The sequence below is a fragment of the Talpa occidentalis genome, unplaced genomic scaffold (genome assembly GCF_014898055.3).
Source record: "Talpa occidentalis isolate TD23 unplaced genomic scaffold, MPIMG_talOcc4v2.1, whole genome shotgun sequence".
In the NCBI taxonomy this organism is placed as follows: domain Eukaryota; kingdom Metazoa; phylum Chordata; class Mammalia; order Eulipotyphla; family Talpidae; genus Talpa; species Talpa occidentalis.
The window spans coordinates 57134144-57149179 of NW_026555331.1; the positions used below are offsets into that span (position 1 = coordinate 57134144).

Here is a 15036-nt window from a genome sequence, read left to right on the forward strand (position 1 = left end):
ATAGAGATTACTTATGTTAATGAATTGTCTAATTTTTCTAGACAGAGTTGGCTTAATGTTCATCCTGGCAAAGAGATTACACTGACTGTCATAGTAAAACAAATATTAAGCAGATCATTTATGTTCAGCATATGAATCGAGAGTCCTAAAGAATGGATGATATACCATAAACAAGGGGAAAAATTAACCTCTTCCCTATCTGAATATGAGCTGCTCTGGAGTATAGTGGGAAGTGGACACTTTCTGCTCTGTGACACAAGGCTTCTTCTGCTAAGCCTTACAGAGATGATCAGGGACCTATTGATGTGTCCACGGAGCGGCAGCTGCTCCCCCAGTTGCAAAGGGCACCCCTCCCTCTATGGTTGTCAGAAACCAACTCTGCCTGCAGTATTACTGTCTCCAGGACCCTAATGAAGTAGAGGGGTATCACTTGTGGCAGCCTGTGTCCATACTTTGTATAATTACAGTCCCCCCTCAACCCCCATTGTCTGTTCTCTATTTCTGAGTATGGGTGGGGTGGATTTATTTAATGGTGTCTTTATGGTGAATCTCAGACTGTTTCTCTACTCATCTGTTTAGAAATGTTGCACTCAGATTTAGAATCAGCCTTTGATTCATTTATAGAGTATATTTTTTGCCATCCACTACTTTTTAGAAGACAGTGCCTTCTATACATGGCTTTCATTTTAACATTAAAATATCACTTTTCTTAAATTACAAAAACAACAATGGACTGAGAAGGGCACACCATTTTCGTGGGACTCTTTCAAAAAATGTTACCACTTCATTCTAATCCTGAGAAACATCAGACAACCCAAAGTGAGGGGCAATCTACAAAATAAATGACAAGCACTATTCAAAAACAATACATTCATTTTGTGTAAATTAGAAGATACCAATAACCAAGCCCCTATATTCTCAGCACCCAGCTATAATGACCTTTAACATCTCAAAGTATCCCATGGTCATTTACATGACCATAATATTTTAGGAAATAATATATGGTTGTGTCTGTGGTAACTGAACTGCTTCATTCACTTAAAGGTATATTGTGAACACATTTCTCTAAAAAGTGAATAATGCTGTTCTTTCAAACCTTGATCCTTTTCTTCCTAAAATCCCTCATCTCAACACTGTCCTATGTACTCCATATTTTCAGCTATGACTGACATAAACTTGTATGGTATGTATAACAATACTGAACATTTTGAAATGAGGAAAACCATGTGACTCCAGTCTAACAAACAACATCTTAGAGTTGAAGACCGGTCATGCTAATTCCTGAGAGTTCCTTCCTCGCACTAGCCCTGTCATTTTCCTTTTTGGCTTGACTAAAGTTTTGTTCCTTATCTTCCATGTCTTGTCTTCATTTCTCTTGCTCCTTAATAACTAGTCCCCCAAATTTCTGTTTGTACAATATCTTGCACTAAAGAATTTCATGAGTTTTTAGACCAGGTCATGCCCAGAGAACTATCTCATAACAACCAATCACACCCAATGAAACTATTTTACTTAAATAGCTCTTTCTCTGAGAAAGACAACTCTTTACATAGTATTTTTGCCTCGCCACCTGGAGTTATCAAATCTTTGTATATCTGAGCATGTAACAATTACATTTACCAAATGATTAAAAGGATAGAAAAGTCCTTTCCTCAAGTCTGAAGAATCTATACCTACCTATACCTCCATGAAAGGTGTAGATAAGCAGAGAGGATTTATAATGAATCAGGTCAGGCAGAAATAAGGTGAGTAAAACCGCTTATGTGCAACTGCTTAAATATATTAATATCAAGGAAAACTCATCCTTCTCTGTTTGCCAGCTACTTTCAAATACTCTAACCTGTCCAGTAAACATATAAGGTGGATATAATTCTAATAGGAAGATGAAAAAACTGAGCATTTACATACTGAATATACTGGATTTAAAATTTCCCAGCATAAACCAGATGTGCAGAAATGTAACTTTATTTCTTTACATCTAAACTAAAATTTCTCATGAGCCCCTATTTCTACTGATAGAGAAAACACCAAGTATTTCCAGTGAAAAGTAATTTATTCACTTCTAAATGAAAACTTAGTTTCCTTTATATGAATATTTTTCCCCATCACTATCCCTTATAGCCCCTTGCTCTTTTTTCTCTCTCCTCTTCCTACCCCTGAAACCTTGCTTTGTTTATTAATGTCCACTTGTTTTTATCTTACTTTTTCAAATCATCTACTGTGTAAATGTCCAATATTTGTCTTTGCCATTCTGACTTGTTTTACAACACATAATTCCCTTGAACTCCTTCCATGTAGCAACAATTAATCTTTCCTTCATGACTGAATAGTATTCCACAGTATATCTATTCCACATCTTCCTGACCCGGGCTTTTATTGATGGTCACTCAGGTTGCTTCCTTGTCTTAACTATTGTAAATAGTGCTGCAATAAATATTGTAGCTGATGTAGATTTTTGGATTGATAATTTCATGTTCTTTGAATAGATGTTCAGGAATGGGGTGCTGGGTGACACAATATTTCCATTTTCAGTTTTTAGGATAAATCCAAATCACTTTCCAAAATGGCAGTACCAGTTTACATTCCCACCAGCAGTGTAATGGGGTTTCTCTTTCTCCAAATCTTCTCCAGTACTTGTTTTTAATATACACCATTTTTTTTTAATAGAGGCATGATTTATTTATTTATTAATTTATTTGTTTGTACAAGCACTGGGTACAGTCAGAAGCGCAGGAGGGTGAGAGAATTCACCAGAGCCAGAGCAGGGAGCAGAGCAGGCAGAAGGACAGAAGTACACTGCTGAGGGGAGCAGCGGGCGGCAGGAGAGGTCTGCGCACCATGTGGGACCCTCCTCTGGTGGCCGGGGAGCAGCTGGGGATCGAACCGGTGCCGCAGAGGCCGCGGGCAGCTTCGCAACCCAGCGCTCAACCGCTGCGCCACCGGGGAGGCCCTATACACCATTTTTTAATGGAGTCTTTTTAATATGTACCATTCTTGTGTTGGGAAGGGGGAAAAACAAAGAGGGAAGGAAGCACAATGGACCATGGTGGTGTACTATGGGTAATTTGGAGGCAGGTGCACTCTGGTGATGATACCTTTTGGGGGTATCCTATCTGAATATTACCTGAATTTAAAAAATTAAAATTAAGCATTTAAAATATTTTATAAATAGCTACTCAATCTCAATATTTTATAAATAGCTACTCAAAATCACAATGATATCTCATTGTGATTTTCACATGCATCTCCTTCATTGAAAGCCATAATGAACATTTTTCCATGTATCTATTGGCCTTCTATATATCCTCTATGGTGAATTGTCTATTCAAATCCGTTTCCTATTTATTAATTAGGTTATTTGCTTTCCTATTTCTAAATTCTACAAATTTTTTATGTGTCTTGGATACTAACCCCTTGTCTGTTGTGTAATGTGTGAATATTTTCTCCCATTCAGTAAAATATCTTTTAAATCTACTTATATTTTCTTTTAATGTGTAAAATCTTTTTTAATTTGAAGTAGTCTGTTTATTTTTGCTTTTGTTTTCCTCGCCATTGGATTGAATCTCTAAAATACTTATTATTGTTATCATGGAATATATTGCCAATGTTTTCTTCTATATATTTTATTGTTGCAGGTCTTATATCTAAATCTTCAATCCATTTGGAATTTATTTTCATGTATGAAGTTATAGAGTGCTCCATCTTCATTATGTTTATGTGTGACCTTCCAGTTTTCCCAACATAGATTGTTAAGGAGATTCCCTATCCCTATTGTATAGTCATGGCTACTTTCCCATACATTAAGTATTGCTATGTATGTGGATTTACTTGTGGGCTTTGATTCTGTTCCATTGATCTGTATGTCTATTTTTATGTCATTACCATATTGTTTTAGTTATTATTGCTTTATAATGTTGTTTAAGGTCAGGTAATGTGATGACTCTATTTTCCTTTTCTCTCAGTATTAATCTTCTTATGTGAACCCTTTTATGGCACCATACAAATTTCAGAATTTTTTTGTTTAATTTTTAAAGAATATGGTTAGTGTTTTGATGAGGATTGCATTAAATTTATATATTGTTTTCGATAGAACAGTCTTTTGATTATATTCAATTTTCTCTTCCCGTGAATAAGGAATATCTTTCCATCTTCTTTGGTCACTATCTAACTCTTTTAATAATATTTGTAGTTTTCAGTGTATAGGCCCTTTAATCAATTCAGCTAGGCAAATTTCTATGTATTTGATTCTTTTTAAAACTATTATTTATGGAATTATTTTCTTAATTTCTTTTTCCTCTTGTTTGTTGTTTATATATAAAAATGCAATGGTTTTTTATATATTGATTTTATAACTTGCCACTTTGCTGTATTCACTAATTTTTTAATAGCTTTTTGGTAGAGTCTTTAGAGTTTTTGATATAAAATATCATTTGTGAATAATGATAGTTTCACTTCCTCTTTTCGGACTTGGACTCCTTTTATTTCCTGTTGTTGTCTCTTTTTTATAAATATTAAAAGAAATTGATGATTATATCTTTTTCTTCCTTTCTATTGACCTGGTGGGTACTGTTTACAGATCTTCCTATTAGTGTCTTTGGCTTTATGGGGTTACCTCCTGGCTAGCACTATACATATGGTACTCCACCATTTCATCTGTTACTGAAGGGCTCCGGGTTCGTTGTCACTTCCCCCCAGTTTTCAAGTAGAGCAATGCATGTGGTTCTGTGCATCCTTAACACTCTCTGAGATAGCACCATGTCTGCTTTTATGCCAAGAGTCAGCCATGTTCTTCATTCACTCCTTCTCTTTAGGGATCTTCCACCACATAGCCCTACAGTAAGTTTTCCTCTCCCCAGAAGAAAGAATATGTTGATTCTCAATTATCAAGAGTTTGGGGAATATTTTTAGGAGTAAAGACAAAGACATTGTGGATTAAAGACAAAGAATAATGAAGGAAAGGACTGAAGAATATAGTTCTAAGACACACTATTAGGAAAACAACATTTTCCAATTATGTGACTCCCAAATTAAGTAAATAAAAAGTGAAACAGCAATTTCTAAAGTTCCTTGCTCAACGACAATATTTGTTCTTAAGTTCAGTTTCACTATTAGACACTATCAATATACTTGTAGCAAATTAGCTGTGTAGTTTCTGGAATTTTAATCAAACAAAAAATTTATTATTTAGAAAAAAATTTAAGACTCTGTTTCAGATATTAATAACTTGATACAGAACATGGCGGCGAGGAGAAGCTGCGAGTAAGATCTCCCATTAAAAAAAGTTAATAGGGAGGAAAAGCGGCAGGTCCCAGTGAGAAGTGGGACACCGAAGATAAACGGGTGATGCCAGCGAACTGCCCGAAGAAGAAAGTGGCCATAAAAGAGGACTAGAGGGGAGGGAAGCGCAGAACCCTGCTCCCTTCCCCCGCCCACAGAGGCGGCACTCTCCGACCGGCAGAGAGGAGGAAACAACAAACCAAAACGGCCCACAAGAACAAAGGACGCAGCAAGCGGGACTGTGAGTGGAAAGGAACTATTGCAGCCAACACACCCGTGAACGGGAGCTGAGGCGAACCCTGCAAGATCCGCCGCAGCGGTGAGCGAACGGCTCCGGGCGCCATTAGAGAAGAACAAAGACCCCGGGAGATGCGCACACAGCCCGGGCTGCCGGTAAGCTGGCGCGGAAACGCGGCGCGCTCGGTGCGCTTGAAAAGCAAGTGCAGACCTGGATCATGGCTGCCCAGATCCCCGCGCCTGCGACCTAGGCTTGCGGGGAGACGCACGGAGGTCCTCACTGAGGTGAAGGTCCCTCCCTGAGTGAGCAGGAACCAGGCGCCCAGGCACGGGAGCAGTGCAAAAGGCACCATTCCCGCGCCACTGAATTGGGCTACAGCCCGCGTCCTGGAACTGAGGGCTTTGAACTGAGACCCGGGGCACGAAAATTCGGGGCGTGGGTTCTCCACGACGGTGGGGCACAAGGCAGACACAGCACCCCAAAGCTGTTGAGGTGTACCCTACCATTCCCGCTCTGTTCTCTGTCCCACGGGGTGGGGGGAGGCGAAAAACAGCCCCCCAAGGACAATAGGAGAGATCTCTGGCGCCACCTAGCGACCAGGAAAAAAAAGTCACTAACACCCTATAAAACAGGACATTTCTTTTTTTTTTTTTTTTTTTTTTTTTTTAAAGATTTATAGAGGCATGTTTTTATTTATTTATTATATTTGTTTGTTTTTGTTTATACATGCACTGGGTACAGTCAGAAGCGCGGGAGGGTGAGAGAATTCACCAGAGCCAGAGCGGGGAGCAGAGCAGGCAGAAGGACCGAAGCACACTGCTGAGGGGAGCAGCGGTGGCAGGAGAGGTCTGCGCACCATGTGGGATCCTCTTCCGGGCCGGGGAGCAGCGGGGATCGAACCGGCACCACGGAGGCTGTGGGCAGCTTCGCAACCCAGCGCTCAACCGCTGCGCCACCGGGGAGGCCCAAAACAGGACATTTCTTAAGACTGCTTGAAAAGGGCAGAAGGTTTCTGGAGGACCCAGTGGCCAGCCGGAAGTTATTCCACGCCAGGCCCCTTCCGACCAGCAGTCTGAGCCCACAGAGGGAGCAGGCACCCACGTCCGGGGAAGACCGGGTGCACAGAAGAGTGTGCCTGAAACCGGAGGCGCAGGGACTGCATCCCGCTTCGCCATTTGAGAACAGGGACATTTCTTCAGTAAAAACTGCCTAAAACCAGCAGAAAGCTCCCCCAGAAGACAGAGATGGCTCCTGGAAGAGCCAGAGGGGAGCGGAGAAGTTCACCCAAGATGTCAGTCAGTCCGAGCAACACAGTGTCCCAACGCATACGACAAATTAGAAAACAGACAGTAGGGAGTAGAAGAACCACACGCAACCTAAAAACTCCTCAGGAAAGAAGCACACCACAAAAAGAAAACCACTCCCCACATTGCAACGACAGCAACTTGGAAGAACTTCTGAACCTTCCAGAAAGAGAATTTAAAATTGCCATGATTAAAAAAGTGATAGATCAGAAGAAGGAAATTGAGTCCCTAAAGAGGGAAGTAAGAGAAATGCAGGAGATCAAAGAATTAATGGAGGAACTAAAGAACTCTGGGAAAAGCAATGAAAGCAGAATAGATGAAATGGAAGAACGAATAAGTAATCTTGAAGACACAGAAATAAAAAGAACCAAAACAGAAAAGGAAAGAGAAGTACGAAGGAAAAAGAATGAAGAAAGACTTCGGGAACTATCTGACTCCATGAGGAAAGGAAATATAAGAGTTATAGGAATTCCAGAAGGAGAGGAGAGAGATGTAGGAACAGAGAAAATATTCATGGATATAATTGAAGAGAACTTCCCAAATGAGAAGAAGGAGCTGAAAATTGATATACAAGAAGCAAGAAGAACACCAAACTTCCATGACGAAAGGAAAAACACAGCAAGACACATAATAGTAAAGCTCCCAAGAATCCAGGACAAGGAAAAAATAATGAAGCTGACAAGAGGGAAGAAACAGATAACATTCAAAGGAAAACCAATCAGGCTGACATCAGACTTCTCTGAAGAAACACTACGGGCAAGGAGAGAGTGGAGGGACATAGTCAACAGACTCCAAGAAAACAAATGCCAACCAAGAATACTCTATCGCGCAAAGCTCTCTTTCCTCCATGAAGAAAGAATATGGACCTTCCCAGACAAAGAGAAACTCCGGAATTTCATTGCGACTAAACCCCCACTCCAAAAAATACTACAAGGAATCCTAAAGCCAGAACCTCAGAGGGACGAATAACAACGAAAGAAGACCAAAAAAAAAAAAAAAAAGTTATTAAAAGAATAAATAAATAAAATCAAAGGAAAGACAAACATAATGGCAAATACAGATGCTAACATATCAATATTAACTCTAAATGTAAATGGACTAAACTCTTCAATAAAAAGACACAGAGTTGCAGCCTGGATTAAGAAACAAAACCCAACCTTTTGCTGTCTCCAGGAAACACATTTAGCTACAAAAGATAAAAATAGGCTCAAAGTCAAAGGATGGAAAACAATCCTACAAGCAAATGGGCCAAAAAAGAAAGCAGGAACAGCTATACTTATATCAGATAAAACAGACTTCAAACTCAAAAAAATAAAAAGAGACCCCAATGGTCACTACATTATGATTAAGGGGACAATACTTCAAGAAGAAATAACACTCATTAACATATACTCACCAAACGAAAGAGCACCAAAATATATCAGACAACTGTTGTCCTCTCTGAAAACAGACATCAGAGAAAACACATATGTAGTGGGAGACTTCAACACACCACTATCAACAATGGATAGATCAACAAGACAAAAAATAAGTAAAGAAACTAAAGCTCTAAATAAGGACCTAGAGCATTTGGGCTTAACAGACATCTATAGAACACTAAACCCAAAAAAAACGGAGTAGACATTTTTCTCAAGCGCACACGGATCATTCTCCAGGATCGATCACATACTGGGGCACAAGACAAACATCAACAGATACACCAAGATTGAAATCATACCAACCATCTTTTCTGACCACGAAGGCATCAAACTAGAAATAAATCATAAAAAGAAGGCAAGGAACTATCCTACCTCATGGAGATTAAAAGCCACACTACTGGAAGACCACTGGACTAACGAGGAGATCAAAGAAGAAATTAAAAAATTCTTTGAATTGAATGACAAGGAGGACACCAATATCCTAAATGTATGGGATGCAGCAAAAGCAGTAATAAGAGGAAAATATATAGCAATAGAAGCTCACATCAAAAAACAAGAAAGAACTCAAAGAAACAACCTAATCTCGAAGCTCAAAGATCTAGAAAAAGAACAACAAAAAAACCCCAGAACCAGTAGAAGAAAAGAAATAATAAAAACCAAAGCAGAAATAAATGAAATTGAAACTAAAAAAACAATCCAAAAGATCAATGAAACCAAGAGCTGGTTCTTTGAAAAAATAAATAAAATAGACAAACCCCTAGCCAGGCTCACAAAGGAAAAAAGGGAGAAAGCACAAATACACAGAATCATCAATGAAAGAGGAGAAATCACAACGGACACAGCAGAAATCAAAAGAATAATCAGTAACTACTATGAACAGTTATATGGAAACAAGTTCAACAATCTAGAGGAGATGGACAAATTCCTACAACTCTACAATCACCCAAAGCTAGATAAAGAAGAAATAGAACACCTAAACAGACCAATTACAAGCAGCGAAATTGAAATGGTAATTAAAAACCTCCCCAAAAACAAAAGCCCAGGACCTGATGGATTTACAAATGAATTCTACCAAACATTCAGAGACGAATTAGTGCCTATCCTTCACAAACTCTTCCAAAAAATTGAGAAGGAAGGGACAATACCAAACACGTTCTATGAAGCCAATATTACACTAATACCAAAACCGAATAAGGACAACACAAAAAAGGAAAACTATAGGCCAATCTCCCTAATGAACACTGATGCAAAAATCCTCAATAAAATTTTAGCTATCAGAATCCAACAATGTATCCATAAGATAATTCACCACGACCAAGTTGGATTCATTCCAGGGGCACAAGGATGGTTTAACATCCGAAAATCAATCAACGTTATCCAACACATCAACAAAAAGAAATATAAAAAACCATATGATAATATCAATAGATGCTGAGAAAGCTTTCGACAAAGTGCAACACCCATTCATGATAAAAGCCCTTGAAATTCTTGGGATACAAGGAACATACCTCAACATCATAAAGGCCATCTATGACAAGCCAACAGCCAGTATCATTCTCAATGGTGAAAAGCTGAAAGCAATTCCATTAAGATCTGGAACAAGACAAGGATGTCCACTCTCACCACTGCTTTTCAATATAATACTGGAAGTCCTAGCCAGAGCAATAAGACAAGAGAAAGACATCCAAGGAATCCAAATAGGAAAAGAAGAAGTCAAACTATCACTATTTGCAGATGATATGATAATATACATAGAGAACCCCAAAATCTCCACAGAAAAACTAATTCAACTCATCAATCAATTCAGTAAAGTGGCAGGATACAAAATCAACACGCAAAAGTCAGTAGCCTTCCTATACACAAACAATAAATCTGAAGAAGAAGAAATCAAAAAAACCACCCCTTTTATTATCGAAACAAAAAAAATCAAATATTTGGGAATAAATCTAACAAAAGAGGTAAAGGACCTTTACAAAGAAAACTATAAAACACTGTTAAAAGAAATAGAAGAAGACACAAAGAAATGGAAAGACATCCCCCGCTCATGGATTGGAAGAATAAACATTATTAAAATGGCCATCCTACCAAAAGCAATATACAGATTCAATGCTATTCCAATCAAAATCTCAATGGCATTCTTCAAAGAAATAGAACAATTATTGATGAAATTCATATGGAATCACCAAAAACCCCGAATAGCCAAAGCTCTACTGAAAAAAAAAGAAGGAAATGGAGGCATCACACTCCCAGACTTCAAACTATACTACAAAGCCATAATCATCAAAACTGCATGGTATTGGAACAAGAACAGACATACAGACCAATGGAATCGAATAGAAAATCCAGAAATAAACCCACAGATTTATGGTCAACTAATCTTTGACAAAGGAGCAAAGACTATGCATTGGAGCAAAGAAAGTTTGTTCAATAAATGGTGCTGGGAAAACTGGGTCGCTACATGCAAAAGAATGAAGCTTGACCACTACCTCACACCATACACAAAAATCAACTCAAAATGGATTAAAGAACTAGACATAAGACCTGAAACCATAAAATACATAGAAGGAAATATAGGCGAAACACTACGGGATTTGCACATCAAAGACATCTTTACAGACACATCACCCAAAGCAGTGATAGTGAAGAGAAAGATAAACAGCTGGGACTACATCAAATTAAAGAGCTTCTGCACAGCAAAAGAGACAATAACAAAAACAAAGAGAAGCCCCACCAACTGGGAGAACATTTTTGCACCCAACACTAATGATAAAGGACTGATCACAAAAATCTGCAAAGAGCTGATGAGACTCAGCAACAACAAAGAAAATAATCCAGTCAAAAAATGGGCAGAAGAGCTAAAAAGAAACTTCTCTGAAGAGGAAATGCAAATGGCCAACAGACATATGAAAAAATGTTCAACATCACTTGTAATCAGGGAAATGCAAATCAAAACTACCATGAGATACCATCTCACACCAGTGAGAATGGCACATATTAAAAAAACTAGCAACAACAAATGTTGGCGAGGATGTGGAGAAAAAGGAACTCTTGTGCACTGTTGGTGGGAGTGCAAACTGGTCCAACCACTATGGAGAGCTGTGTGGAGATTTCTGGACCTACTAAACATAGAGCTTCCATATGATCCAGCAATTCCACTCCTAGGTATTTACCCAAAGGACACAGAAACATCAATTCCAAAGAGCACCTGCACTCCTATGTTTATAGCAGCACTGTTTACAATAGCTAAGCTTTGGAAACAACCCAAATGCCCAAAAATAGATGACTGGATCAAGAAGATGTGGTACATATATACCATGGAATATTACTCAGCATTCAAAAAAGATAAACACATGCAATTTGCAGCAACATGGATGGCGCTGGAAGGGACCATGCTCAGCGAAATAAGCCAAAAAGAAAAAGAAAAATACCGGATGGTCTCACTCATAGCAGGAATCTAGAAAACTTAAATAAGGGACCAGGAAAATGAAGATAAGAAAGTGAAAATCAAAATCAACAAAAAACTATGAACCAGAGACACTTTTTGGGGGGTGGGGGGCGGGAGGGGAAGGATTGGGGTCAGAATGGGGCGTTTGCAATTGTATGGGGGAATATAAAAATAAAATTTAATATTAAAAAAAAAAAATAACTTGATACAAATATTTGTTGTAAAACCTTTCACTCATAATTTTATTTTTCATGAATTATTGTGCTTTTATAACTGTTGCTCACCACTTAGGAGTTTGTTGCAATAAGCCAGACTTGTAGTCTTGCATGATCACAGGAAAAATGGGAAGAAAGAAATTACTTTGACAAAGTATAAATTGATGGGGAGAGTGCTGGCATTTAAACTTCTAAATGAACATTGTGTGATAGGTCATTAACCAAATCTTTTAGCTACTTATTTAACTAAAGGTATAACATAAAGGCAAACTTGAGATATTGTTAGAAAACACATGTCCTGTGTTGATTCACTCTTTTAAATGTTATGCTCTTCTTTTTAAGCAAAGGAGAATGTGTTTTAAATTTTAACTATTTATTTATATTCTTCTCCATTATTTGCTATAGTTGACACTGCATAAACTTCAAGATATAACATAGGACTTTTGGAAGAAATTGCAAGCAGTGCTGCAATAGTTCATGTGTAGAACTTGGGTTAAATACATTGGAGACCTTGTAAGCTCTAAATTGTATAAAGTCTGAGGTATTGCCATATAGTCTCTTAAAGAGTAAAGAGGATATTTGAGGAAACTCATATTGTGTGAATGGGGGTAAAAGAGTGTATGAATCATGTAGTATTTTTGTATTTGCTTTTGTTTATTACCCACCATTGCTTCAGTACCTGTTCTTACTAAGATTAGAAACTTGATTTTCTTCAATAAACATTAAGTATCATATGCCCTCGGTGAGCAGTGGGTATTTCATTTTCAAAGTCACAGAGCATGAGAGAGACAAATAGCAGTACTTGCACCATGCCATGTGTCAGCAAGCCTTTCTGGATCATTATGGTGATGTCTTTCTTTCCTAAATGATTTCAACAAATATGCTGATGAAGACAGATTTCTATTATCTGTCTTTGATGGGCCATAAGTTAAACTAGCACTATATTTTTTCCTGAAAATATGCATAGTTTTGACATGGTGTTTAATAGTTTTAAGCTTATTGGTGCCAAAATGAACACAGCTGTAAGAAATGATGACCCTCTCATCTTTGTAACAATATAATGGCTTCCTAATGTGTTTCCCTAACTCTGAGTATTAAGTTAATATTTCCTTGAATTTCTTTTTTTTTCCTCACAAAAGTCTTACCCATTTTATTTTTTTTATTTTTTAAATAAATTTATTTTTATATTCCCCATACAATTGCAATCCCTATTTTGACCCCAATCCCTCCCCTCCCCACCCCCCAATCCCCATTGAGTGTTTCTGGTTCATAGTTTTTTGTTGATTTTGATTTTGACTTTCTTATAGTTATTCATTTTCCTGGTCCCTTATTTAAGTTTTCTAGATTCCTGCTATGAGTGAGACCATCCGGTATTTTTCTTTTTCTTTCTGGCTTATTTCGCTGAGCATGGTCCCTTCCAGCGCCATCCATGTTGCTGCAAATTGCATGTGTTTATCTTTTTTGAATGCTGAGTAATATTCCATGGTGTATATGTACCACATCTTCTTGATCCAGTCATCTATTTTTGGGCATTTGGGTTGTTTCCAAAGCTTAGCTATTATAAACAGTGCTGCTATAAACATAGGGGTGCAGGTGCTCTTTGGAATTGCTGTTTCTGTGTCCTTTGGGTAAATACCTAGGAGTGGATCAGCTATAAATTCTCTCCACGATAAGCCCTTCTAAAAAGGTGGGGAAATTAAATGTGTGGAGAGAAAGCAGTGTATTTTCCTTGAATTTCTATGCTCCATCCTTTCCCTCTGCAGAAACCCATGAAGAATATAGCTTTTGACCAAATGACAGAGCATAGAAGATGAAATTAGTTGCATTAAATTAGACTATGACAAAATACCTTTCAAAATATTTATAACATTGCAATGTTCAAGCAATATTAAACAAAATAGAGTAAAGGTAGGCCAACAAAGAGTGCTCATATTTTGAAAGGAAATTTTGTGAGCTAGATCACTTGCCAATCTTGAAGGGTCTTGGTAGCATTTGGGTTCTGGCAGTGTCTAACTAGGGACCCTACTCTACAATTGCATGAGCAATCTCTTCTTGTTTAATCTTTAGGTATATAATTAATGGTTATGGAATTTTCCTGATATATTTTCATATTTCTTGAGAAACAAGTCTCCATTGCTAAAGTTTGCATTCAAAAAATAGCTAGGGAAAGAGTAAAGAACAAGATACAAATTTCTATGAAACATTTGTTTATGTCTAACTATGTATGCTTAAATAGCATGCATTTTAGAAATTAGCATAATGATAAATTATCTTCTAAAAATGGAAAACAAAATATTGAAACCTATTTCATCTATTTCATCTATCACACCTCAGAGTTCTTTGTTTTGCCTTTTTTCCCCAGAATGTCTGATATTTATTTTTTAAGTTATTTTTGAAGTGCAGTTTTGCTGGGATTATAATTCGAAAAAGACAAAACTTGTTTTTTAATTCATAGCATTTCATTGAACATGCTTCATATATTTCTATAAAGTTGTGTTGTAAAATTTAACAAATATTCCTATTTGTTATTTGTAGAAAAATCTTCATCAAAGAATATATCAAAATATACTTAAGGAAGTAATGTTTAGGTTTGAATTGTTCTCAATAGCATTAAGGATTTTTTGAGATTATTAATTTTCCCTCTTTTATTTATGTAATTCCAGGCAAATTGACATCTGATAACAAAGAAATTGACTTTGGCAACTAGGCTATCTGACAGCTAACACCCAGAGTGCAGAAAGAGACTTCATACACAAATTGTTTTCTGAATGTGTCTGTCATTTCAGGCAGCCATTTGGGCCTTAAGAGACACAATTTCGCCAAAAATGTTGCGAATTAGAAAATTGAAAGAAGATGTGCGATTCATCCAATCCATTTCTAGATTGAATAATATTTCTCATGTGTTAAAATAGAATGATTTGATTTCTTTTTCTTCTAGGAGACCTGGTGAGCCTCCATTGATAAAAGGTTGGCTTCCTTACCTTGGGAATTCCCTGGATTTAAAAAGAGATCCCATAGGTTTCTTGAAGTCTGTTCAAATGCAACATGGTGACACGTTTACTCTTTTCCTTGAGGGTAAGTAGTGCTTATATAAATACCTTACATATGTCATCATTTCTCATTTGTTCTTTAATGTTGT

The 15036-nt window shown here is 37.4% G+C and overlaps 1 protein-coding gene across 1 annotated transcript in view; it reads left to right on the forward strand.

The window, feature by feature from the left end:
• LOC119249767 (cytochrome P450 7B1) overlaps nt 1-15036 on the forward strand; it is a 195114-nt gene that overhangs the window by 142141 nt on the left and 37937 nt on the right. Inside the window, exon 2 of the mRNA XM_054692223.1 lies at nt 14836-14972. Within this exon, the coding sequence (XP_054548198.1) occupies nt 14836-14972 (137 nt within the window). The remainder of the gene's footprint in view (nt 1-14835; nt 14973-15036) is intronic.